This window comes from Amphiura filiformis, chromosome 13, assembly GCF_039555335.1.
Source record: "Amphiura filiformis chromosome 13, Afil_fr2py, whole genome shotgun sequence".
Taxonomy (NCBI): domain Eukaryota; kingdom Metazoa; phylum Echinodermata; class Ophiuroidea; order Amphilepidida; family Amphiuridae; genus Amphiura; species Amphiura filiformis.
In genome coordinates, this window is record NC_092640.1 from 36,471,924 (window position 1) to 36,498,676 (window position 26,753).

Genomic DNA, 26,753 nt, shown 5'->3' on the forward strand with positions numbered 1-26,753 from the left:
TCGTACCAATGGCAAGCTAATCTGATAATTGGTTGGGCCTATATGCAAGACTCGGGTTTATTTTAAATGTTTATTTTTGCAGAGCTTATTTTCAGTCATGGATCATACTGATAAATTTCGCAAGGGAGGGGGAGGGAGGGAGGGAGGGAGTGAGGGGATACTTGAGACTGAACAAGTGAGAGTGGGAGGGGGGAGGAAGAAAGAGAGGAGAGGGATAGACGGAAAGACTAGAAAGAGAAAGCTCGAGAGGAGAGAGTAGGGACCGGGGAGGGAGTGGGGAGCCTGATTATTGGGGGGGAGGGAGGAGGAATCAAAATAGGGAGATAAACATTGATACGAGGGAAGTGCGACACTGTGGCCCTGCACAAGTGCATTGGGGCGCGACAGGCTCATAAGCGGACCTGTGATTTAAGGGCTTATTTTCAACGTTTTTACAGAAAAAAAGTGGACATTATTATTCGGATTGGCATACATTTTGTCAAATTAATATAGATCAATTTAGCAATGCAAAGACGAGAGGGCGCTAGACCATTAAAAACATCGATCTTGTCTCTCCCGCTTTTATTGACATGGGCATCTGCTTCTATTGAAATAAGCTGATTGGTACTTCAAAGTTAACAATGAAGTCAGATTACAGTAAACTTACTGAATCACTTGCGTTTTCGTATCTGAACAATAGACTTACGGAAACTGAAAAGATAAAAAGACCCTTCCTATCATATTGGACTAACACGTCAGCTATATGGTATTTCACGATATAACAGTAATAAAAAGAAAACTGCAAACGTTCGTTCGTCGGATTTTTGACGAAGTGACCAGCTCTAATGACGCCACTATATGTAAACAACATAGAGGTATAAATAATTAATTAGGTAAACCCAAATATGGAAACCTCCAAAACTATGCAAATTAGGTGTTCGACGCCGAATCAGAATACGATCAGCCCACCTCCAAAATTATGCAAATGAGTTGAGGCGGTTACGTGAACATGTTCACTAATGCGACTCTTGTGTATACCGACCTCTGCGCCGCTGCACCACCTATGGTCCTCCTACTCTCATCCCCAGGGTGTGTAGTTGTTTGCAGTAGCTGATCGTATACATGACTCAAAGCATCATCGCGATTGATGACGTTGTACACCCGCTATCTGATCCACATGGCCTCTCTGATCCACCGCGTTTGTTTACATGAGTCTTTATCGACGACTTTGGCCCCTTCCCAATTAATCACATGGTTTTGCTGTGAAACATGGTCTGTAATTGCTGATTTGTTTATTTCCTCAACTGAGTCCTTCCTTACCGCTCGGGTTAATGTTCTTGTCGCTAACTTATCCGATTCCTTTTGGTGCTCTTTCATTCTTACGCTAAACTGCCTGCTGGTTTCCCCAATGTACGACTTGTTACAATTTTGACATGGGATCTCGTAAACACAGTCACAAGTTTTCGCGTCTTCTCTTTTGTCCTTCGGGTGCACAAGGTTGTTTTTCAAAGTGTTTATATGCGGCTTCATATAGCGGTTTGGATGTTGTGCTTTTTGAAAACTCGCTGTAACCTTTCCGATACACCCTGTACATATGGACTCACTACCATTCCATTGCTCTTTTCCGCGGTCTTGTCCTTTTGTTTCTTTTTCGCTTTGCTCTTATCTGTCATCTGTTGTTTGACTTTTTCGATGGCCCAATTGGGGTATCCACAGCGATTCAATGCTTGTCTTACTCTTGCTTCCTCATGCTGTTTGTCTTCTTCTTCTGTAACAATTGAGTCCTTTCCTTTCTATCTAAAAGTGTTCTAACTACCCCTAGCTTTTGGTGTAGGGGGTGTTGCGATGCAAAGGAACTTATTCTTTAAGTCATGTATACGATCAGCTACTGCAAACAACTACACACCCTGGGGATGAGAGTAGGAGGACCAGAGGTGGTGCAGCGGCTGTATCATTGCAACGAATGAATAGAATACATTATCTTTGCTCCAATGCAATTATTTTGTATTGTATTTCAATATAAAACATATGATTACTAAATCACCACTTGTACGCGCCTCATTGGGAGATATTTGACTATTTTAGACGCTCGTTTCATCGCCAATATGAAAGACTTTTGCTTATAACTTGGCAACATGGTTAGTATATATTTCAATGCAAGACTATTTTTACGAGCCACTTACGTCTAGGCGTAAGTGCATATACACCAAACACAAGTCAATTGAAGCCGTACAATTTACCGCGGATTTAGGACCGTAAAATTTAGACTCTTCTTTTGTCTAGATTAGCACCCAACTGCACATCTCAAGGTTTTATGTCAAAAATCAATATAACTTACCAAAACGAAAACTGAAATTCACGAGCTTCAAATTTTCAGTAACTAACAAAAGGCTATAATAAAAGATTGGTCACACCTGGGGGACTACCACTTCAGAATAACAATGACTTACAAAAATGGATACGGATACGGAAACAGAAACTGAAAAGATAAAACGACGGTAAGTGTGCCTTTTTGTGCTTGCGGCTACTCCTTAAACCCGTGGGCTGTATGAGAACAAAAGGTACCTCGCTCATATTGGCGCTTTCACATACCTTTCTTTTGATGACCTAATTGACAGTAGGCTGCCTGGTAAAGCGTTTATATTGTGTCAGGTCAGTTACCGATTTAATGGCGGAACCCTTTTGTCTTGAACAAAAGGTACCTCTCGATGAATAGTTTCGGCACAAAGGAACAATGCGTTACGTAATCTATTGCTCCTCCATTCTTATTAAATCCTCCTTGGTTGTATACATACTGATGAATTCCATTAATGTTCAAAACTGACTGACTTTTTTACATAATATCATTCTCTGTTTTAGAGCTAATCTCGGATGGTTTTGGGCCTCGTCCATGGTACCACTGTATCGTACCCTGATAACACAAAGAGGTTGGCCCGACGTCGGGTATTGGTCGCCATGGACGGTGGCTGAACGTCGGCTCAGATGTCGGCTGCTCATTGGGTATATGTCCTGCCGACGAGGTCGGCCCGACTTCGGTTCGACCACCGGCCGACGTAATGTAAGTGTTTTAAGTTAATATAAGCTATATTTTGATGGCTAAACCTGCTAAAGTGTATTATTTAAAGGATATTGACCAAATTTACTGTAAATATTGATAACATTTACTAAATTTGTTGATTTGTTTTCTTTATAAAGTAATATACATGTAAAAATAAAAAAATTAGTCAATGGATGGATTAAAAACATTGGCCCAACATCAAAGATTTGATGAATTTCACCGACCTCAACCCGACGTCGCCCCAAAGTCAGCGGGCCGACATTCACTTAGTGACGTAGGGCCGACCTCAACCCGACGTCGCCCCAAAGTCAGCAGGCCGACGTTCACTTAGTGACGTAGGGCCGATGTCCGCCCGACTACTTCAGCAGGACCCCGACCCCTTGCCGACTTCGCCGACCAGTCGCCTACGTCGGGCCGACGGCATCGTGTTTACAGGGTAGCATGTATTAACCATCACGATCAAGATTCACATCAAGGAAAGGAAATTGTAGGCCTTGCCATGTACGCCTTTTTCTATGACGTTTATGGAGGAAGAACGATATCTGCTCTTGCATATTTCGTGAAGCCAGAACACAGAGGTAAAATGATCATTGTCAGGGTTGCCAATCTCACGTACAGCGTGAGTTTAAGGGTAGGGGAGAGCGGGGAGTGTTCGCCCTATTTTTTTCTGACCAGCCTAGCGATGTCAATTTTAAGGTTAGGGATGACCTGATTAGCCCATGTGAAAGCCCTATGTCTTAGCTATATACGGCCACAATCCCAGAACTATAGGGCTTACAATAACAACAGGATAGAGCAAACAAAAAAGTTTTGCAAAGTGGCGAACTTGCCCCACATTGGGGCAGGTTCGCCCATATGGTGGGGTAAGTTCACCCTAATCCCCAAAAAAGGTTTAAACATTGCATAACAATAACATATTCAATGCAAACATTTAGCAAGGGTATACAGGGCATTCATTCTCTTCTGGGGAGTCACTAAATTTGTTGCAGGGGTCGGGTCAGGGTAAAATGTAGGGGTCCAAAGTGAGTTTAAACGTATCATGTTTACAACTTCGGGGAGATTATGGATTAGGAAATAAACGGTGGTATGAGCAATACTGATACCACATAACTTTAAAAAAACATGCTTTTCAGTTGTTTTACCTTGTTTAATGGTATGATTATCAATATTTTGCATAATACGCGGATGGGGCAGGTCCGCCCTCCAGTTTGGGGTAAGTCCGCCTGGGAAGATATAGGGCGAACATGCCCCATCCTCAAAGGGCGAACGTGCCCCTTGTGCACATTTTTGTATTTTCTTAAGGGTAATGCAAAATACAAATCGAATAAGGAGTTTATAACTGCATTTAATCTTTGACAAATCCCATATGTTCCCAATACAGATTTCCATTAAAACCATCTGTATTTATGTATTAATGATAATACAACATTATTAATGCAAAAAAAAGTTACGTTTTGGTGTAAATTTTTGTTTTGGCTGCAGTTCGATGAACACGTCCCTATATGCCACGTAGCTAATATGAGAAGTTTATAATGACCTTTGTCACCTAATTTTGCCATCACCAAATTCCCCGATAGCCGTAGTGCTGAGAAACAAGGGGTGGGCGAACCTACCCCCTAGGGCGAACACTCCCCGCTCTCCCCTACTTTCTCTTTTTGGTTGAAATTTTTGGCGAGAAATAATCCCGCCAAAATATTAAAGTAATGTTTTTCCACAACTAAATATCATAGTCATGAAATTAATGATGCATCTGGTAGCTAATTTAATATCTTCCGCTCTTCTCCAACGTGCCTCTTTAGTTTAGCTCAGTTGGTTAGAGCGTCGTGCTGGTAATACGAAGGTCGCCGGTTCGAATCCGGCCGGATGCACTGGGTTTTTTTTTCAACGTTTATGTGTACTGGCCTACTCTGGGGAAAGATTAAAATTTGTTCATCCTATTAACCCAGAGAACTAAGTATAATAACTTTCATATATATAATACATTAGAACATAAATATTAGAAACACTTTGACCAAGTTTCAAGGCAAAATATACAAAATAAAAGTTCCCTGAACATTTATGCATTGATTGTTAGCAAAGTGTTGGCACAAATTCATAAGTTACATATTAATGAACCTTTCCAGCCATCTTACTATCATTTCGAGGTCACAAGGGGTCATCTGAGGTCAAATTAGTAAAAACTGTCCTATGGGCATAAAACTTGGTGAGTACAGTCACCATCAGCCAGGTAATCGCGACAGCCGAGAACCGCCAAATACGGGTAACCGCCTAGTATTAATTAACTCATTAAAGGAGGATTTCGTGATCCTAGCATCCTCTTTTTATGACATTTTCCAGTAGATATCCACGAAAAAAGCGTATTTCCAAAATTTCAGTTGATTCCGATTTTGCGTTTGCGAGTTATGCATGATTATGTGTATTACACTGCTCCATAGACAATGTGTTGTAATTTCGTTCTGGTGCACCAGAACGAAATTCAAATTTGGCGATATTTTTGCTAAACGAATTAATCTGCAAGAAATATTTGGTACGTAAACATTATGTAGCCCGAGGTATCCAGTGGTGTAAAAATCTCAACTTTTTTTTGGGAAAAGTGGGGACATGAAGCTGTGGATCACGAAATGCCCCTTTAACTACATTGATTATTGATAAAAACAATAAGATATAAAGAAAATATAAATTGATATATTATGAAAACCATATGTCCGAGTTGCTTCAAACAAAAGGCATATAATGGTCAGTGTACTTTGCCCTACTCTATTAATTTGTTAAAAACATACTTTAACCATTTTCTCATTTCCAAAATATGCCTCATATACACATGTTCAAGGGTAAAGACACAAAAAAGGTTTTTTTCCCTGCCCATGGTTGAATTTGGCCTAAATGATTTATTTTTGCTTTGCAGGTCATCACCTTGGAAAGGCTCTAGTGGACGCATCATTTCTGGTATGTAGCGCAGCTCTTTTCACGCGGTCTATTCTCTCCGTAGATTATGATATACTTGTAATCATATCCCAGAAGTTGGGTAGCCAGTGGGGGTTCCGGGGGGGGCTCATCATGGCCGTCGCCCGGGCCGTCGGTTCATGTAGTTAGACGGAAGGGGTTGTCAATTAAAAAAAAAAATGGGTGAACAATAGACTATTTTTTACCCTGGAAAAAGGGAAAAATGTAAAAATACAAAGTATGCCGTTTCTCATCAAATGAAGCAGCCTCAGGGCCCTGAGTTGGTACACTGATAGCCCCAGGGATATACTCTATAGTACAAGTATTCATGAGCCCCATATCTCATATATTGTGACTTATTATGAAAATTATGAAACATGATCTTCATACATGGCGTTGTCTTTTTTAAAGACATTTCTTGTTTTAGCCTTATATTATGAGCACGAGATTCTGATGCGATTATATGGTAGTATAATTGTCGGCGACATGACTTTCTCGAATTATTAGTTAGGTGAAAAAGTTCAATTTGGTGACCACTCTCTGGTTAGTAAGGTTTGACGATTGATTCGACTTCTATGGACCATTTAGAAATAAAATAGCCACCATGTCCCTCGCGAAAATCCCGGCATTTTTCGCTCAGAGGCCAAAATCCAAAATGGCCGCCGCCACCATTTTGAAAATTTAAGTAACTAGCCCCGTTCCACAAACCGCGACGCCTCTCGAATAGCGAGCGGAGCGAGCACCGACCGTAGCGAGGCTACAGTTGGAAAATCACCATACAGGTATCAGAGTAGGCCTACAGCACAGAAGCCAGTGCTAAACCAGAGCACCTATAATCATATGCACAAAGACACTTTTTCGGATATGTCGAGTACAAGGATTCCGATTCTGACACGGTTTGACATTACGGCATCATTTTCACCCAAGATGGTGGCCGGCACCATCTTGAAAAATTTAGTTTTGAACAAGAGGACTGCCATATATCTGAGTTTACGTCTCTTATCTGGGGTTAAGGCGCCTTATCTTGGGTTTAGATGCCTTATGAGGTTTACGACCCTTATCTGGTGTTAAGGCACCTTATGTGGGGTTTAGATGCCTTTTCTAGGGTTTATGTTCCTTATTTAGGGTTAAGGCACCTTATTTGGGGTTTAGACTGCTTTATCTGGGGTCTACGTCGCTTATCTGGGGTTACGGCGCATTATCTGGGGTTTATATGCCTTATCTGGTTTTAGACTGCGATATGCTAAGGTTAAGGCATCTTAGCCAAAGGTAAGGAACGTAAACCCAGGATAAGGCCGTCTACCACAGATAAGGCGCCTTATCCCTAGATAAGGGATGTAAACCCAAGCAGTTTAAACCCCATATAAGAGACATGAACCCCAGATAAGGCGGAAATGACACACTTATGCTTCTGCTCTCATTCAAAAATAATATTTACGCTCTACCAAATGGGGGGCATCTTGGATTTCTGGGCAAAAATTATGTTGTAACGTCAAATTAATGTCAGATTCGGATTTCTTGGGGTCGACTTACCGGAAAAAGTGTCTTTGTACACGATTTTAGGTAATCTGGTTCAAAACTTATTTTTTTCAAGATGGCCGCCGCGGCGGCCACCATCTTGGATTTCTGGGTAAATATGAGTTCGTAATGTCAAAGTAATGTCAAATTTGAAATCCTTGTGGTCGACTTAATACAAAAAAGTGTCTTTGTACACGATTTTAGGTCCTCTTGTTCAAAACTAAATTTTTCAAGATGGTGCCGGCCACCATCTTGGATTTCTGGGTGAAAATGATGCCGTAATGTCAGTCGGAATCCTTGTACTCGACATATCCGAAAAAGTGTCTTTGTGCATGATTATAGGTGCTCTGGTTCAAAACTTAAATTTTCAAAATGGTGGCGGCGGCCATTTTGGATTTTGGCCTCTAGCGAAAAATGCCGGGATTTTCGCGAGGGACATGGTGGCTAATTTTTTTCTAAATGGTCCATAGAAGTCGAATCAATCGTCAAACCTTACTAGCCAGAGAGTGGTCACCAAATTGAACTTTTTCCCCTAACTATATCTTATTTCTAAACGATTTCCAATGAATGTTACCATAGGAAAATATCAGCATGGGGCAGGGGGATGTACTCAGTAAAGTACTGGGACGTATCGCAAACATGGGTAGCATTTTTAGCCATTTGGTACGACGTATATCAATGACCCCTCACTTTTTCTAAGCCAATTATGGTATATGGATCGGTCCTTTTTTCAAATTTTTCTGTATTTTTCAATTTTACCTCGATCTAGCCAAATTTTTGTGTCAGTTCCTGCAGAAGTTCCTGCAGAACTGACACCTTTAGTACAGGTTTGACGATCACGTGACAATTCGAATCATCATATCGAAATATCACGTGCTCTGTAAAAATATCAATATCGATATCGATACTATTCGTCAATTCAGCCCCAAACCAAATCGCCCACATGCCAATTCGAACCCTGTATATTGATGTACAAAAAAGTTGGCCAAATTTAACTATTTCGTGATTTTCTCCATAACCGTTGTTTTTACACCAAATCTGTATATTTAGATGAATTGATGTCTTGCATTCGGTCACAAACCAATTCGTTGTACTTTGTGCAATAACCCTCTATCTTTTAAACCAAATATCCTCGTGCGATGTCGAACTTTTCCTCTGGTCATAAAGAACAAAACAAGTCAGCGTTCGCGTATCTGTACGTAGCCGCAGTTTGTGGCCCTCACAACACGGGCTTCCGGTCCTAGGAAATGGAATATTACTGATAAATATATAAAGATGGCAAAATCAGTAAACCAGTTTAAGTTACAAATAAAGAAAAGTCTAATAAAAAATTACATCTAATATTTAGGGATTATTTAATGACCTCACCCATCCCCCACCCCACCCCCCATCTCCACTCCAACTATCAATTTATTGTGTGGACTGTGGAATATCTATATGAAATGTTATAAATATTTATATTGGAGTCTTTCTTTGCATGTTCTTCTCCTCTTTCTTTTTTCTTTTATTTGTTAACTTTGTGTAATTGTATGTTGTAACTTAAGGCAGTGTAAGGGGTGCTCGCTTCAGGCCTTTGGGCCTTTTGAGCATCTCCTCATTCAAATGTTGTGTCTTTTATATTTTGTATGTTGATTTGAATGAAAATAAAATGATGATGTATGATGATGATGATGTACATCATTTCCTACAGAGTCGTGAGATATGTCAAACTTTTCCCTTGGTCATAAGGAACAAAAAAGTCAGTGGTCGCATATCTGTAGGATCATCGGTTAATGAGATATAGTCACTTTTTTGTACGTTGTGCACTTAACCCTCTTTTGTTTTACTTCTGGATATCGTTTGGAGTCAAATGATTTTTCATTTTAAAGCTGATGATATATTTTCTAAACACGAAATAAAACAAAATTGACCGCGAGCCGACTTTACAGCTGTTTCGAGATGGACGGTCACATATATTCATTAACATATTAAATCGTTTATCCCTTTTGGTCAATATCGAATTAGTTTGTGGCTGACTTAGCTTGGGGCCAAATGCATGAATTGGCATATAGCCAAGTCAACTGTGGACGAATTGATTTGGCCGAATCCACCTGCTTCCATGCTGACCAGGAAGTGCCGAAAAATTACGTACTTTTACAAAGCAAAAAGCAACTTTTCTAGGCATTTTTGACATGGTGCCTTCGCCCAAAAAGGTTTCCTACTATAAAGAGCTAACTTTTGAGATGGTTTGTATGTTTGAAGGTGCAAAATTAACAATAAGCTTAAAATCATGGCCCGATTTACCGCCGAGTTTTGCAAGTCATCACGACTTTGACAGATGACGTCAGACACTTATCTCTGTCTTGGTAATATCGACGTAAGTCTTGATAGTAATACGCTGTTTTACTTAGCCTATATCTGGTGGCAGCAGCATTTTCTACAGTCACGTGATAATGGCGCCGGCGGATAATACACGGGGGAACTGACGGTGTCCACATCTTTTTTTTTTTTTTTTTTTTTTTCTTTTCAGTTTTTTGTATTTTATCAGTACTTAGAGCTGGTGGGGGAGAGAAAGCATTAAAATACATTCAGGAAAAAATACAACTCGAACCAAAGATGAAGGCTCCATTTCAAAATCAAAATTAAAAAAAACCAAAAAAAACCCAACACACCAGACAATGAGCAGGTTCAAAGACCCACAGAAGGAAGATGACAAAACAGAGTCCTGACCCTATCCGAATCCTATTTTGACCTTTACACAAATAAACCACCAGCCCCTTCTTCATAACATACAATATTTTTATAAAAACATCCAGCATGTCCAGTGTTAATTAAACAAAAATCTTTTTGTATTGCGCTGGTATAGGAGTTGCAAGGGCCTGATACTTTGCTGATATCGAATGATGAAATTCGCCATCTTCCTCCTGTGAAAAAACTTGAAGAATAGAAGGCTGACGTTGCGCCAAAACACGCACGCCTATGTAAGTGTATAATTAGGCCTATTTAATGATAAAATGAACTACCACTAAATGTTCTGTCAGTGCTGCAGTGCAAAACTTCTCTTTAACATTACATTAAAATAATAGTTACATTGTAAATTGGAACTGACACCAATTTTTTTCAGGAATACTTGTTTTAATTTCGCCAACATTTTGGCGAAAATTTGCAAAAACTAAGACAATTTGGGTTTGGGCCAAAAATATTGACTTTTGGTATATATCGATGGGTCCAAATTTCTAGAAAACTTGGTATATTGATCGGTCCACTTTCAAATTCTCAGCGGCACACCCCTTACCAAAACCAAACTTGAGTACCCCCCATCGACTGAAAAATTAGAAAATCCCACTGAAAATTGCCGAAAAACGGCTTGTGCCTCCCCCTAGTACAAGGAACTTATACGATGTCCTCATTCACAAACTGATACTATCTGTCCATGCGAGCGGTCCGAATTTTGAGCCATACAAGTTTACGTGGTGAACTACCCCCCCGGGACAGACTTAAGTTTCAGTTTTCTACTGGCCCTCCGGGCCAGTGGTATGGCAGATCTAGTGGCCCTGCAATAAATTTACTGGCCCAGCTTTTTCAATATGTTCAAAATTAAAAAAAAAAAAAAAAGCCTGATTTTTTTTCTTGGTGTTTAGGGGGAAAATCTATATCAATTTTAAATAATTTGCCATAAAATGTGTATTGCCGGTATATCACAAATTTAAAAAAATCAAAATTATTTGATATCAGAAGGACATTCCTCGTTTTCAAAATGCAATTCGATATGTCTGATGTGCTCTAAAGTCCCACAAAAAATATGTGGAAATGTCGCTATCCGAGTCCTTAAAGTCAAGCAAACCTTAACGCGCGAAAATGTGGACAAATAAGGCCTATACACTAATTAATTTTGGTTACTAGATGTTGAATATCTGTCTTAAAATGTTCTTACAATTGATTTTGTGCTGAAATGCGCGCAAAGCGCGCAAAATTTTGACTTTCATCGCTTGGAGGGGCGCAGAATCGATGCTGAATTGGTCAATGTGGTGCCCCCTAAGGGTGGCGCCCGGGGCATGTTGCCCCCCTCTGACCCCCGTAGTTACGCCACTGGTCCTGCCTTTGTTAGTTCCAAAAGTTGACAAAGTTTCAAATATGATGCGATATCGCTATCATCATCAGATAGAGCTTGGAAGTAGTAGGCTACGTAGGCCTACTATCGCCGTAAAAAGCGGCCGTATGTTTCCAACTTGCTAGAAATGCAAAAATAAGAATATAAATATACGAAAAATCATTGAATAAAGATATAAATTACAGGTGACTGGCGGAGCAGAAACTATGTAAATAATGTCCATGACTGATTATATCTTGTCTCATGTGTTGGCTCAAAAATCTAGTGGCCCGCCGGGCCAGCGTTGTTGGAAGTTTACTGGCCCGATGCAAAATCCACTGGCCCCGGGCCACCGGGCCACTGTTAAATCCATCCCTGCCCCCCATCAGACCCGGTGCCCCCACCCCAACCACCCCACCACCAAATCATGGTCTCCGGTCGGTGCCCACAATGTGATGACTGATATCAGCTGTCATGGATTTCTCTCTCTCTCTCTCTTCCGTAAAATACAGGATTTAGGGCCTGTAATTTGATGGTTTGGATTTGAAAGAACTCTTTGGTTAGGCAGGGTTCGCAGGTTTTTGCCGCAGGTGGAAAAACCGTGGTTTTAAACGCAAAAACAGTTTTTGCCAGCAAAATTGGCAAAAACTAAAAAACTGATAAATAGTTCACTTTTTTTTCATCTCAAAACGAATTATTACGTTTCAACACTACTTTCATGAGTGTAACAAGGCCAGAGTTTGTAATTTTAAGTAGAATATTAAGAAATAAAAGGCATGGGTTTTCATCATTGCTTACTAGTGCATTTAACTGAAATGCGGCATATTAAATTCAAAACTTTTTCATTAGGACTTGATGAGACAAAAATAATGTTGAATGATTTATTGAAAGTTGTGTGTCACAGTTAAGCTTTTCTGTGTTACTTTTTAATATTTGACTAACGATATGTGAGTTTTTGCCAAATTTTTGCCGGTTTAAACCAGGCAGACTTTTTTTAATCGTTCAATATTTATTGATTTTTATTCATATAAAAAACAAACAAACTAGAATTACGCGGTTCGTAATTAAGGTGGCCCCACACACAGGTGTGCAAATAACAAAGGTTTGTAAACACAAATAATATTCCATATGCAAATAAGCTCATTAATATTCATAAATATGCAAATAACATACCACCATATCCAATCACCAAACCAAGTTTGAAGTTGTTCGGTTATTGCATTTAAGCTGCAGAGTGGATTAATGAAAATTTAGGCAAAATATGCAAATAAGCTTATTAATATTCATAAATATGCAAGTAACATGACACAAAACTATACAGCACATCAATAATTATCGGGAAGGATTTCTGTCCATTTTGAGCTGAAATAACATGGTAAAGTGAAAGAAACCCTACTGTTTAACATGCAGTTCTATATGGGAGGACATATTCATAATTCTTTGAATTATGACATTATGTCGAACTTTGTTCTGTTGACCTACAAACACAACAAATTTGGCCGATTCCATTTAGGTGTAAGTTGGGACATGTGTAAACATTACAAATATGCTAAAAAATCAGGTTTGGAAAAAATTAACCAATTTCATATTATAAGATCCTACATTATGGCTTTAATTACTTGAACAAAATCTCCCGAAAGTTTATTGCGTTTTGATTAAAGTGATTTGATCTTGATGTTTCTCTTTTTCTTTCAATCTAGCATGCTAAGGAACAAGGTTGTACGACATCGCAAGGCCTGGTATTCCATACAAATCTACATGCACATCGATTTCGCGCTTCGTATGGACTCGTTGATCAGACAACCGATGTTCCCGACAAAGAAAGGATCAAGTTTGTGAAAATTGGTCCAAAGCGTTTCTGAAGAGAGCTGAAGCTGAACTCAAAACATACAAACATATTGGGCTCACAGGAGAAAACTTAAAAGTCTAAATTATAAGAAGGGGGGTGAACGGTGGATGAAACCAGAATTGAACCTGCGATTGCAATTGACCGTGTTTGTATTAACCATCCATGTAAAAAAAACCGGGATAAAGGGTAGCACTTCATTATGTACCGGTATTTAATTAGCATTGGTTTAGCTTTTTATTACTGCTCTTGACAATGTGATTTACAAAGTTTTGTCGCTTTGCCTAACTTGTCAACTTCATATTTCATGGCCAACTTATAACATAGGCATACATCATTTGTTCCTTTCATTTCAACACAATGAATGCAACCAAACACACAAACTGTTTGTATTTCGTTTATTTTTCTATCATTTTGTTCTGAGACCAAGACACATTTTACAGCCCATTCTTAAACGTTAAAGACCTGTGATGTATCAGATTCAAGCCAAGTTAAATCACTCTTTAGATGAACTCACTGAATCATATTACTGATATTTCTTTACTTTATTATTGAAAAGGTTTCTTCTGGTAAGCACAGGTACATAAATGCATGTATATTTATATACTAAACATTCTTTCTGTAACACCATACCTCCTCAAAAGATTATTTTCTGACCTATGCATAAATCCACTCATGAGGCAGTCAAGACTTTAATCATTTAATGTATTCTTCAGTGTATAGCAAGAAGTTACCAATACCCAACTTTGACTGTTTAAGCCTTGCAACCATGGAATACTGTGAAGGAGGGTAGAGTGACAAGGAATTCATGTCGGAATTTGACATAAATACATGGTAACTAAAAAAAAAGCATGTGTATTTCCAAAACATAACAGTTTGTTACATCTGGGATGAATATACTACGTGTGGTATATTCGTCCAGGGGGTTACACACGTTTAGTTTAGTTTGAGCAGGGGTGTACCACTGAGAAAATGAAAACTGTACACCCGTCAATATAGGCCTACCAATTTAAGAACTTTAGACATATCGACATACCATGTCAAAATTGTCAGCCAAATTTTTTGCAATAAAATATGTGACACGATCTGGTTCGTGGAGGCCAAAGGAAGCATTTTCAAAAATTGAGTTACTATAATTATTATCTTCTACTTTGCACAAACATTAAGCTATCATATACCGAAAACACCAAAGGACTAGCATACTCTAAAGTTCAGAAGTTTTGAGATGTGTATTTTTCTATTTTACTGTTTTTTACTCCATACATATAAACTGAGCTCAAAAAGAAACTTATAATTTTTCACAAGGTCATATCTTGAAATCCTGTCAATCAAAATGAACCAAAATTACACACAGGATTACCTTAATACTCTACTCAAAACACATGTCAGTAACCAAGCAGTTGTCCAACTGACACAACAGCAAAATGCACTGTCATGGGACAGCTTCCTGGACTTCCTTCACTTTCACAGCCCAACATTTGGCACCCAGGACAAAAAATCTGTGAGAATGCATACAAGATCCTTGCACAGATGATAAAACGATGCTGCTTTCTGCTTTTCATACACTTTTTTCATGAAACAGGGCTGGGCTGTGAATGTGGTCCAGGAAGCTGTCCCATGTCAGTGCATTTTGCTGTTGTGTCAGTTGGATAACTGCTTGGTTACTGACATGTGTTAAGAGTAGAGTATTGAAGTAAATCTGTGTAATTTTGGTTCAATTTGATGGACAGGATTTCAAGATATGACCTTGTGAAAAATTATAAGTTTCTTTTTGAGCTCAGTTCATGTTTGCCTTTATCTCAATTTCAAATTTGCTGCCTTTGGACTCCATGGACCAGATCGTGTCACATATTAGACAATAACATTTTTTAACGGATTGTCAACACTTATTTCATATCGATGTCATATACTCTTTTCTTGATACTCTGAATAAATTTAATACACAAGCACGGTCATATTATTTATTGCATATCATGATTCATGTTTTTGTCTGATCAACAGTCTTCATTTAGTGGTGCGAGATGTATTTTTCAAGGGGTAGAGCAAGTTTGCAAAGAGTTTGACATGAAGTGTGAGAATTATGTCACTGATCAGTGACATAATTCTCACACTTCATGAAAGATTTCAAAGTCGATTCCAGAAGGTAGCTATTCCAGTTGAAATCCATACACCCACTATGAAAGACATGACTGTAATCTTCCAGGCAGGAAGTGTAGATTTCAAATGGAGTCATCCATTCAGGTAGCCTCATTTGAAATTCACACTCCCTTTGTTGAAGATTAGGGTCATGTCTTCCATAAGGGGTGTATAGCCCATTACAGGGGGGATCCAACTACCCAACACTATTCATGCAATTAGTAAATACCATGAAAGATCATATGTATTCAAATGAAATTTCTACTATAATTGGGCAAATCATTGAGTGTACAGTTACCTCAGCAAAAACAAACATGTAGGAATGGTATCACAGCAAACACAAAAATGTTTTTAACACGTTTTAAACATGTTATATTTGGGGTTTTGGTTTAGATAAAACGTTTTAATAACATTAAATGTCGAGTTATATAAAGGCCGTGGAAAAGTTTTAAAACGTTTTGTATGAAAACACACTACAACAATATTTTTAAAATGTTTTCAAAATGTTATTGTTCAATATTTTTTGCAAACATTTTTTGCCAAATATTTTGTCAACACTTAAATAACATTATGTTAGAATATTTGCAGCAGATTATCAACTAATGTTTTTGAATGTTATGAAAACGTTTTATACCCTTAATATACCCTTTATATAACCAGACATTTAAACGTTTTCTGGCAACCTTTTCTAACCTTTTGCGAATGATGTCGAAAACGTTTTGTGTTTGCTGGGATGGTGCCGCTGAAAAAAAAATGCACAACTTCTAGTTTCAGCCAGATGTGCTTGTTTAACCTGATCATAAATACAACAATTCAATTTTACCTCGCTATATTTGAGTGATGAGCTAGTGTTGAATATACAGAAGTGGTACATATAGATTTAATATTTTCTCTGATAGTTAAGACTAGGACAGTCTGGACCAAAACTATAGTTGTCGTTGGGCAGGACAAACTTCCTACATACTTGTGGCCCTTGAACATGTTTAAAACAAACCTGCCTAGAGGTAAGAGATTTTGCTTTATACATGTTCAGGACCAATGACACATAGCAAGTTTTCCTGCCAAAGTAATGTACATTCGCATTATGTTGATATGTGCCTTGCAGTTATCCCTCTCACGCTAATACGCTAATTCTTGGAACCGCCCCGGGGAACCGCTGGGCCAACCGTGTCTCATACAGCCTTAGCGGGAATACCGGTGCCTTATTCATGTTGCTTTAAAGCTGTGTGTGTAGTGTATAGTAGTGATAATGGTTACTAAGCGTACATACACAAACCTTTGTAATGCTCTTGTTTTAACAAGCCATTGTTGTTCCATATCTAGCCTTCGCAGATAAAAGCTGTCAGTACACCATTTAAGTCCCCATAATTACAATCCAATATAGTTGATTTCCCATAGGATTATAGAGACCAGCTTAGATACAGTGTACTAGTTTGTGTCTGATGCCATCAGTCAATTAAACTAAGAATAGGTTTGCATATTAGCTGTTGTGATGATTGAAATGTCTGAACACAGATAACAATGTGCCTTATGTTCATGAAAGTTCATCTGTGTTGGTATAAACCCTGATTTTGATTTAAACTTTTGATCCAAATACAAAGAAACAGTTCCTACCTCAGAATTTTCAGATGGTACTCCATCTTTCATACCATCTGAAAATTTGTTTAAATCAAAATCAAGTGTGCCTTATGGTTAGTTTTGCACTTTCAAATACAGAAATAAATGGTCACGATAGTTAGGTCTTATACTGATGGAAGCTTTCCTGAAGACACTACGTCATCAATGGCTAAAAAGTTCTTTTTTGCCATGTAAAAGTGCTGACACCATCTGCCAGTTTTTGCAATTCATTTTTGTATAATGAAGTTACCGCTGAATACATTCTGCATTGCGCACAACTAACCAATCATAGGCAGTAAAGTATTTGATTGACAGGCGATATCAGATGCAAACTAGTATCTGTATTTCTGGCTTTAACTACATTTCATCTTGACTCCTAGTCTTACCTCTTACTGTAAAAGTGGAAATTTAATTTTGCGCTTTTCACGTTACAAGTTCCTACAATGAAAAAAAACCACCCACGAAAATATCTCTTTGTGTAGAAGTCGATGTAAAGAAATTTATAATTGTGACCTGCTACCACCAAATGACTCAAGTCGCAAATTGGTATTTTCGAGACATCCTGGCTGCTACGTTGGTGTTCTTAGTTTCACACGCCTCTGTTCAATTTGTGGTAGCAGGCCACAATTGCAAACTTAAAAATGAAGGAAACAATTCAAAATAGGCCAAGCGCAAAAACTTGATAACACAAAAATTTCCACTTTTACAGAAGTATTTTGTTTATCATTCCTTCTATTGTTTGAAAACAGCCCAAGATAGTGATTTGTTTTAAAGCAGCATATATGATTAGCAATATTGATATACATGTATAACAATAAGTAAACAAAACAATTCAAATGAGAAACAACACCACCTATTTTAAGGCTGCAAAACCTTTACATTATTTTAAATAAAAATTCCATTTCTATTATCTGTATATTACTATCTATACATTATTACAACATCTACATGAAATAACAAAAACAAAAGATGAAAGTTTTGTACAAAAATTATACAAAAAATGCACACACACATTTTTAGAAACAGGAAGAATGCACAATTGTGATGAATTACTGTCTGAATATGTCCAAATTAGGCACTGGATTCGGAAGGGTCAAAGGTCAGTTAATATCACAAGTGACATTTCACATTAACATATTGTGCCGTCATTGTACTTTTCATTGGTAAGCTAAACTTAATATACCAATCTAACATTGTTATCCTGTTTTGTGGTAGGGGTGCAGTTGTTACTGAAGTTGCAAATTGTGGGGAAACCACAGAGATTATACCCAAAGAGTATCGACTCACAATTGCCTCGTGTATAACACCATGGTAACACTCCATTTTGGATTGTCGCTCATGGAGGGAACATAGTGAAACCGCCTGCGTTTTGCAACAAGAGTGCAAAGTCAAACAATTTGAGCTTGAGCTTTACAAAGATTTGCGCACTCAGCACACATTGCCGGGTGTCATAGTGAAATTGTCAGGAGGTACCCTAGTTGCCCTCCATTAACGACACACAAACATGGCAGTGTCAGTACTCTTCGTTCCTACCTGTTTGGTGGAAACTGATCTATCCCTACGGATGTTAGGTATATAATCATCTTTGATTCTACAATAGAGTAAATCCAAGATAACTATGGTTGCTATATCAAATATGTGAATGCCCTTACAAAAGACTTGGAACCAAGTGCAGATAGGGCAAGAGGCAAAATGGTTTTGCACTGGGTAACCTGCAATAACACAGTCCTCAATATAGCAGCTTAAAATAAGGCAGGCTTTCGGGCAAAATTCTCATGAAAATCACTCTATGTGGGCTTGATTGCTATACCAGCTGCAGCCACAGGGCCCCTGGAAATTTGATGAAAAATGTTGGTATAATTTACATGCCGATTAATAACCTGGGATTCATCCCTACTGACCCTTTGCACAGTTGTGAAGTGTGTGGCTGCTTACACCATTCATATGCATGCATGAATTACCTTTGTAACAGCATTCTGGTGAGTGTGTAGGTAAGAAAATCATGAAAAACAAAATTGCACTTTTGATCATATGTTTGTACAAAGAATCTTGTGGTAGCAACATGGTGGATCTGTGCAAAGGGCCAATTCGCCAGCGAAGTGGTTACGTAACTCCCTGGTAACTGAATCACGCACCTTTTGGAATTGATAGTACATGCCATAGACTTTGTGTTGCAATCATTTCGATCATGGTGCAGAACTCAAAAGCATGATCCAGTTGACATAGTGATAATCCGATTACACACGTAACACTTCGCTGGCGAATATATATTAAAGAAAGCACAACAATACATCTTTCTACTGGCCTATCCCAAATAAGACAAATGGGAAATCAACTGTGCTAACTCCCAGTTCCTATAACATAGGACTATTCCAGTTGAAATCCATAAAACCCCTATGGAAGATATTATCTTAATCTTTCACACAGGGAGTATGTATTTCAAATGGGGTTATTTCTAATGGGAGACTTCATTTGAAATCTACATCCCCTTAGGCTATGATCACATAGAAGTATACGGTATTCGCTATACGCTCATTCGATCAGGCTGAGTTCACATAGGAGTATACTATGTGAACTGATCGAATGAGCGTATTTTGTATAGCGAATACCGTATACTTCTATGTGATGGCAGCCTTTTGGGAGATTAAAGTCCTGTCCTCTACAGAGGGTAATGGATTTCAGTTGGAATAGCCCATTAAACGGCTTCATGGCTAAACATATTGGAAGTTTTCTCTTGTTTTTGAGTCCACAAAATTGGTTGACTCAGGCTGGTTGAAGTCCATACTGTATTGCTTTGTCCAGTCCAGTATTGTTGGTCTGCACAGGCCAAAACAGCCGCACCCACAAAAGTCTATTGTGTTTCGGATGACCCCTCGGCTGTAGTAGTGGGAGAACAAAAGATAATAAAGGACTCATCAAAATTGTTAGCATTTAAAATCTCAAAAACACTGTTCATATGTGCTATAATTATAAGTGGGGGATTTCCAAATGACATACCAGAAATTGCTCCACCACCCCTCTAGGTATGCCAAAACTTGCTTCCCCCAGCCTGCTAAAAATCTTTGCCCCTCCTGTTGCACACAGTAAATAATTGGGGTGATGGGTTCCCAATTTCCAATCCTTAAATGGCCTAGATATAATGTGAGTGGAGTGAACAGAAAATTTGAATATCTGAATATTTCTCTACTTTTTTCCTAAGCCTTTTAGAGTGTGTTATATAATGTGCTAAAAATCTCTTACACTCACCCCTTTGACCAGGAAAATAGCCCCCCCCATTTTGGCTTGCCAACAAAATTCTTAACCCTTCAATTTGACCCTCACCCAAGGGCTCATAATTAAGGCAGTCGGTAAGGAAGTTTAAGTAAAGACAATGATTCCAATTTTTGCTTCCGAAAATGATAATCATTGCAACAAGAATCAAAAACAATCTGGTTCTTCTTAACAACTCTGAAACTTTGAGAGCAAACAAATCCTGAGGCTATATACTTACTCAAATGGATGATTTTGTCCTTTCTTTGCGTGTAGATGTGCATATCTGCCAATGTTCATTCTCTCATTTGTAGTTACCCCAAGATATAACACCTGTAAGAATATTACATTTGTATCATATTAAAGGTTGTTATAAATTAGTAGTGGTCACTGGGGGATCGAACACCAAAGTTTGCTAGGCTTATAATAGGCAAAAATTATTCTGTTTTTGTTACTGTAAAGTCCCTAACTTACGCTTGCGTAAATTTATTCAGGCTGCGTTTGCCTTTTCACCGATAATGGCACCATATGAAATAACCTTCCTTTTACGCGCTATATCCAATCAAGGGCTGTGGGGAGTTTGTTTGACAGTGACGTCAGATGCAAAAAAACTAGTCTTTTTACTTCAGCCTTGGATTGTAGCAATGAATAGTGAGAGAACTAGCCTAAAGTTAGTTATCACTGCCCCCCCACCCCTGATAAGGATTAGGGTTTAAGGTTATGATTTATAGGGTTAGGATATGAGTTTAAAATCACCTGTTCTCAGATTCCCTCAATGATATGCAATTCACATTAACATTTATAAATTATTGAATGTCATCCACACCACCCAGAGCTAGACAGGGTGATCAAAACATGACCTGTCATACGATGGGCTACACCACTCACCTGACAAACAACTACCCAGATGAAGTATCAATTACCATTGAACTCCCACACCAGCCTGAAGGAGCAGGACAAGACCTATTATACAGTGGGCCACTTAACCACTTACCTGATATGTTTGACAAACAAACAGTGTAGTGACCCAGATGAAGTATAGACCATCATTGAGTGTCATCCACACCACCCAGGGGGAGCAGGACAAGATCTGTCCTAGGGTGATCCAAAAACCATTCTCATCCAAATTTAGACTGCAGTTACTCTGAAAGTCTGTATACATGTAGAAAACACAAGATATACAAGAGTTTACTTAACATTTCCTGTTAAGTATGTTCATCATTTGAATGTGCTCTTCTTTAATACAGACACGACCTGTGATGTATGCATTTAATCAAATTTTATTTACCCATGCAAAAATATGCAATAGACATAGAAATAGCACACATATCTTGGAATTACAGTTGGCATGCAGTAGACATACAAGTGCCAGCCAGGGTGACTAGCTTGCTGTAGGATATGAGAGAGTTTAAAACCAAACTGCTCATATGTGTCAGATTGGAAAGGAGAATATGATATGGATTCAATCATGTTTCAACGTTGTTCATGTTGTTCAATGTTGTCCAAATGGATGTAGCAAACCTCTTCATATGTGTACATCCATATCAAAAGGATGCACCTGTCGGCTGCTACATGCGTCTCTTGTTACATAATATCTAGGATTAAATACCAGAATCGTCTAGTAGAGGCCTCTTCAAATCATCCCCTAGGACCTGAGGAAGTTACCAAACTATTTGGCATAACTCCGGAATACCTTTTACACTAGCCTCTATGTATTATAATGCATTTTATTCTGTAATATGTACTGTGAGAAGGGTACGTATTCCAAACTTGTTCCCAATATTTGACTCAACTTACAGAAGACTGCAGCTACCAACCAAGCACCCAGAGCACCAACAAGAGATCCTAGATAGAGGATGAAACTACGATGGTTACCAGCACCTGACAAGGAAAACAACATCATGTAATGGATAAGTCATTCAGTCAGCAGCAGGTTCTACAATGTCTGTACTAATTGTGGGTCAAATGGGCTATTCCAGTTGACCTCCATACACCCTCTATGCACGGTTGTTTGATGGCATGTAAAACTGGGTCATTTTAAAGAAAAGTTGAACAATGAGGACGCTATTTATCTTAAATCTTGTTAGCATATTTACAAGGGGTAGAGACTTGTATAATGGTATTATATCATCAGCAAAACGACTAACAAATGACAAGGGAATTTTCAAAATATTTTTTATCATGAAATGTAAGGTGTAGCTCATATTATTTGGCTAATTTAAATTTAAGATATATGTAAATAGCGCCCTCAATTTGGCCACAAGTGTACAGTTTATAGAATGAAAATTACCACAAAATCGCAAAAAAAGATGAATAATTTGATATAGAAACGAAAATCTATGTTAAAATTTGCTACAAAATATATGTGTATCAATATTGGTTGTTGATGTGATAGCATGTGTTGGTATTATTCAGGTCTAGAATTTAACATTATATAATTTTTTGTTATAAAAATTAATAAATGATCACATCAAACAACCGTGTATGAAAGACATGACCTTAATTATAGAGATCTCAAATTGAGTCACCCATTCAGATAACCCTATTTGAAATTCAGACTCCCTGTGTGGGAGATTACGGTCATGTGTCTTCCATAGGGGGTGTATGGATTTCAATTGCAATAGCCCAATGACCAACACATTCCCATTTCTCTTCACCAATTATTTTGATGGGATAGGAAACTAGAGAGAATCCTGGTAGGCAAACACAAAAAGTTGCAGAATTTTGTTACCATTGTTTAAAATTGACAAACTCTCTGAAACTCATTAAAAGGTCCCGAACAAAGTCCAGGGCTAAAGCCAGACTGGAACAAACCTAAGGACCAACGCCTCACCCCAATTTTGTAAAACAACACAATCAAACTATTTCCAGCCTGGCACTTCCCTTTGCACGGATCCGCCATCTTGCTACCAAAACAAGGTTCTTCCTGCGAACGCATGCATAAAAAGTGCATTTTTGTTTCTTTTTTATCACGCTTTACTAGCAACGCTAGAAGGCTTTTTGCAAAGCGCATAATTAAAGCACATTTGAGAGGCGACGCACATGCAACACACACTTTGCTGGTAGAACCTCCTTTTGAGATGACCGTTCAACAGGCGAATTGTGGAAAATGTTTGCAAGGTTATTAACTTCAGAACTGCAAAATAAGCTTGCAAAAAGCCTCTTTTTGACAAATAGCTTTGATGTGTACCTGCAGTTGCTTGAAACCAAGTCGCCAACCCGTCAGCTTTATCGTAATGATAACAGCTGTTAATGCCTTGATATGTCTTGACATAAAAAATAAAAAAAACAAGAATTAAAATAACACAAGCTGTTCAGTTAAAATTATAATGAAAAAAATAATCTCGCTAAAATATCCACCCATACAGTAATATAATACACTCACATATTGATGAGGGAAAAGCTGTGAATACTCACCAACACAGTTGTCCACCCATGGACAATGGTGGTCAAATTTGGCCACACAGCGGTCACAGTATGAGCAGTGTTTTGATCGGATAGGCCTTTTGACGAGACAAGTGGTACAAAATCTTTCTATATTTAATGACCCTGACTCAGCCAACTCTATGATGGTCTGAAATACAAAGATGACTCAATATTAATACAATTTTCCTAGTAATATAATAGAAGACATTCATTATCTTGCAATTCAAGTTTGGGAATCACTTTAGATTGTAAGCTAGATTTTAATTCCAAATATATGAAAAAGATGCGTGTCACACATAAGCTATTTTTAAAAAGCGTGGACCTTCTAGGTCTTACATTGAATAACAACTTGTCCTGGAACCAAGTAGTCACCAAAATGTCAAAGACAGCCGGTCAGCGACTGGGACTCCTCAGAAGAGCTTCGCCCTATATTCTACCTGCACAGAGAGCCATCATCTACAAGGCCATGATACGATCAAAATGGAATATGCCAGCAGTGCTTGGACTGGTGCAACTCCCACCTCACTAGCTCAGCTTGACTCCATCCAAAATAGAGCTAAGCGTGTCATTGGTCTGCCAACAAATGAGTATGAAGATCATCGATTCAGCCATTGAGCCACCGTGAGGGCAGTTGGAGCAGCCACCCTCTTCCATCGTGATATGTTTTACAAGGAGGCCCCTGAGTTGTTATGCCAGCTGATGCCAGACATCCATGTCCATGACCCCAGGTTGCGACGGTCTGTGAGATCCCATGACCTAGCAGTGGAAGTCCCAAGATCAAACCTTGTCAGCCATGAAAGATCATTTCTACCATCTACAGCCCAATTATGGAATTCTCTACCTGCCCAAATTCCAGCCATTAGATCGAGGGCCAGCTTTAGCAGGAGGTTAATCGCTTTCTGGGTGCATCCTCGTCAGCAGCTTCTAAATGATTTATTTGTCTCTGCTGTTAATGCCCAGTTATGCCATGTCGTAAAAAAAAAAAAAAAAAAAAAAAAAAAAAAAAAAAAAGGGTACTTTTATAATAATTTCAAATTTATCAAGAAATATTTCAAAGGTAGTTGACATTGATTGCAATTATTTGCTTTTAATATATAAAATAAGTTGCTTGAAATCAAATATATTTAGGATTAAGCAATATTTAATGTTCAATCTTTTAAACTTGTCTTGTAAATTAAAAATTTCAATTGAATGAACACAGCCAAACATAGTGTGACAATTTTTTGCGTATACTGCGAGACGTACACCAGCGTGTGCAACTGTGCATCTTTAACACGGAAGTGAATCCAACCATGCCAACTGATTGGTTATATTATTGAATCGTTGTGCGTTCATGTTGTAGTTAGAAATACGCAATATACGATTTCGGTTGGATTGAGTACAGCTGTTGAAAGCTGTGTTCATTCAATTGAAATTCCTACTGTAGTATTTTTCAACAACTTCAGACAAGTTTGGAGATATTTTGGTCCATAACAAATCCCTGAAAATCACCACAGGAATTTGCCATTTCTTTCTTGCGATCCCACTCAACTTGTCATTTTTCCACGCAACCTGCTATTTCTTATGAAATTATTCACACACAACTAATATGTGACCCGTTCTGACAAAACCAGGAACAAGTCGCATTTTTGACATTTCATGACTTGAATAAAAATGTAAGCACTAGACAATAAGCTTTAAAATGATACCACAATTATATACATAGCATCAATACTTTTCAAGATATGGATAATTTTGTTAATGACACTTTGATATTTTTGCCAAATCACTATTCTGAGTAATGGGCTAATTAGTTTTCTGCCTTCCACAGGATTAAAAAGGGATTATCATAGTTCAATTGTTAATTACTGATTAAATAAACCTGGTTTTAATAAGTACTTCCAAGGATTTGGTTTTCCTGGTTTTAATAAGTACTTCTAAGGATGTGAAAGTCCACTTAGTCCCACAGTCAAATACCATGAAATTAAAAATTCCAAAATTTGATTTTTTTTTTATGGGAATGTATTTTAAAAGCCTATAACTCAAAAACATGCCTGGCGACTTGTTCCAGGTTTTGTTGGAGCTGGTCACATATATAAATCTTACCCTCTTTTTGTCTTCCTCAGAACTTTTGATGATCCCTGCATCGTTTTTCCAAGACTTGTAAAAGTAATACCACATGCTTGCTGAACTTAAAACAAACCATGCTCGCAACCAGATATTTTCAAAAGGTGAAGAATAGTGGTCAAGGAATAATTCTGACATAGCATTTGAAATTACTGTAAATTACAGCCTATTCTCAGCCAGCCAACATCCTTTTACCCCGGATGATGTATGATGTATGGCTGCCTAATGGTGTGCTGGGTGTAATCTATTCTACTGTAGTAACTGCTTTTAGCATGCAACATGTCTACAAAAATAAATTTCAGTTTGATAATGGGCTACCCCTGTTGAAATCCATACCCCTCCCCATTGGGAGACGTGACCTTACAGGAAGTGAGTTTATCAAATTGGGTTATACCTGAATGGGCGACTCCATTTGAAAGCTACACTCCGTGCGGGAGATTGATGCTCTGTATGCTCGCCATAGGCTTCAACATAAAAATGTTGAGATATTTTCTCAAAATATCAAGAGCTATCTTAAGAATCACTGAACCAATACTAGGCTTGTTTGTACTCATTTCAATGCATTTTTCATGCTGATTACAAATAATGTCATGAAATGTAACGATTCTGAAATTTATGCTTTTCATGTCGTCTACAGTCGACACCTGTGTGGACAGAGTTAAGCTCAAAGCTTCCATAGGTGGTGTATGGATTTCAACTGCAATATCCCAATCTAGGCCCCATTAATGCTTTAACATTTGTAACTAATTTCTGTGAAGCACTTGATGGGTCATCTTTCTGTTTGTACTTGTTTGTTTGTAATAATT

At 38.3% G+C, this 26,753-nt stretch overlaps 1 protein-coding gene and 1 long non-coding RNA gene across 2 annotated transcripts in view; one reads left to right on the forward strand and one right to left on the reverse strand.

The window, feature by feature from the left end:
* The first annotated feature begins 3,133 nt into the window (after positions 1–3,133).
* Positions 3,134–14,711, forward strand: LOC140168284 (uncharacterized). Its single transcript, XR_011861190.1, has 3 exons — positions 3,134–3,615; positions 5,943–5,983; positions 13,268–14,711. It is a non-coding gene; the product is annotated as an uncharacterized lncRNA (long non-coding RNA).
* Positions 14,712–17,487: 2,776 nt separating this feature from the next.
* The window catches only part of LOC140168283 (palmitoyltransferase ZDHHC17-like), a 29,791-nt gene continuing 20,525 nt past the window's right edge, over positions 17,488–26,753 (reverse strand). Inside the window, exons 9-14 of the mRNA XM_072191637.1 lie at positions 25,927–26,051; positions 23,833–23,989; positions 22,213–22,296; positions 21,410–21,567; positions 20,657–20,748; positions 17,488–20,043 (exon numbers count right to left, since the gene is read on the reverse strand). Of these exons, the coding sequence (XP_072047738.1) occupies positions 19,878–20,043; positions 20,657–20,748; positions 21,410–21,567; positions 22,213–22,296; positions 23,833–23,989; positions 25,927–26,051 (782 nt within the window). The 3' untranslated portion in view covers positions 17,488–19,877. The remainder of the gene's footprint in view (positions 20,044–20,656; positions 20,749–21,409; positions 21,568–22,212; positions 22,297–23,832; positions 23,990–25,926; positions 26,052–26,753) is intronic.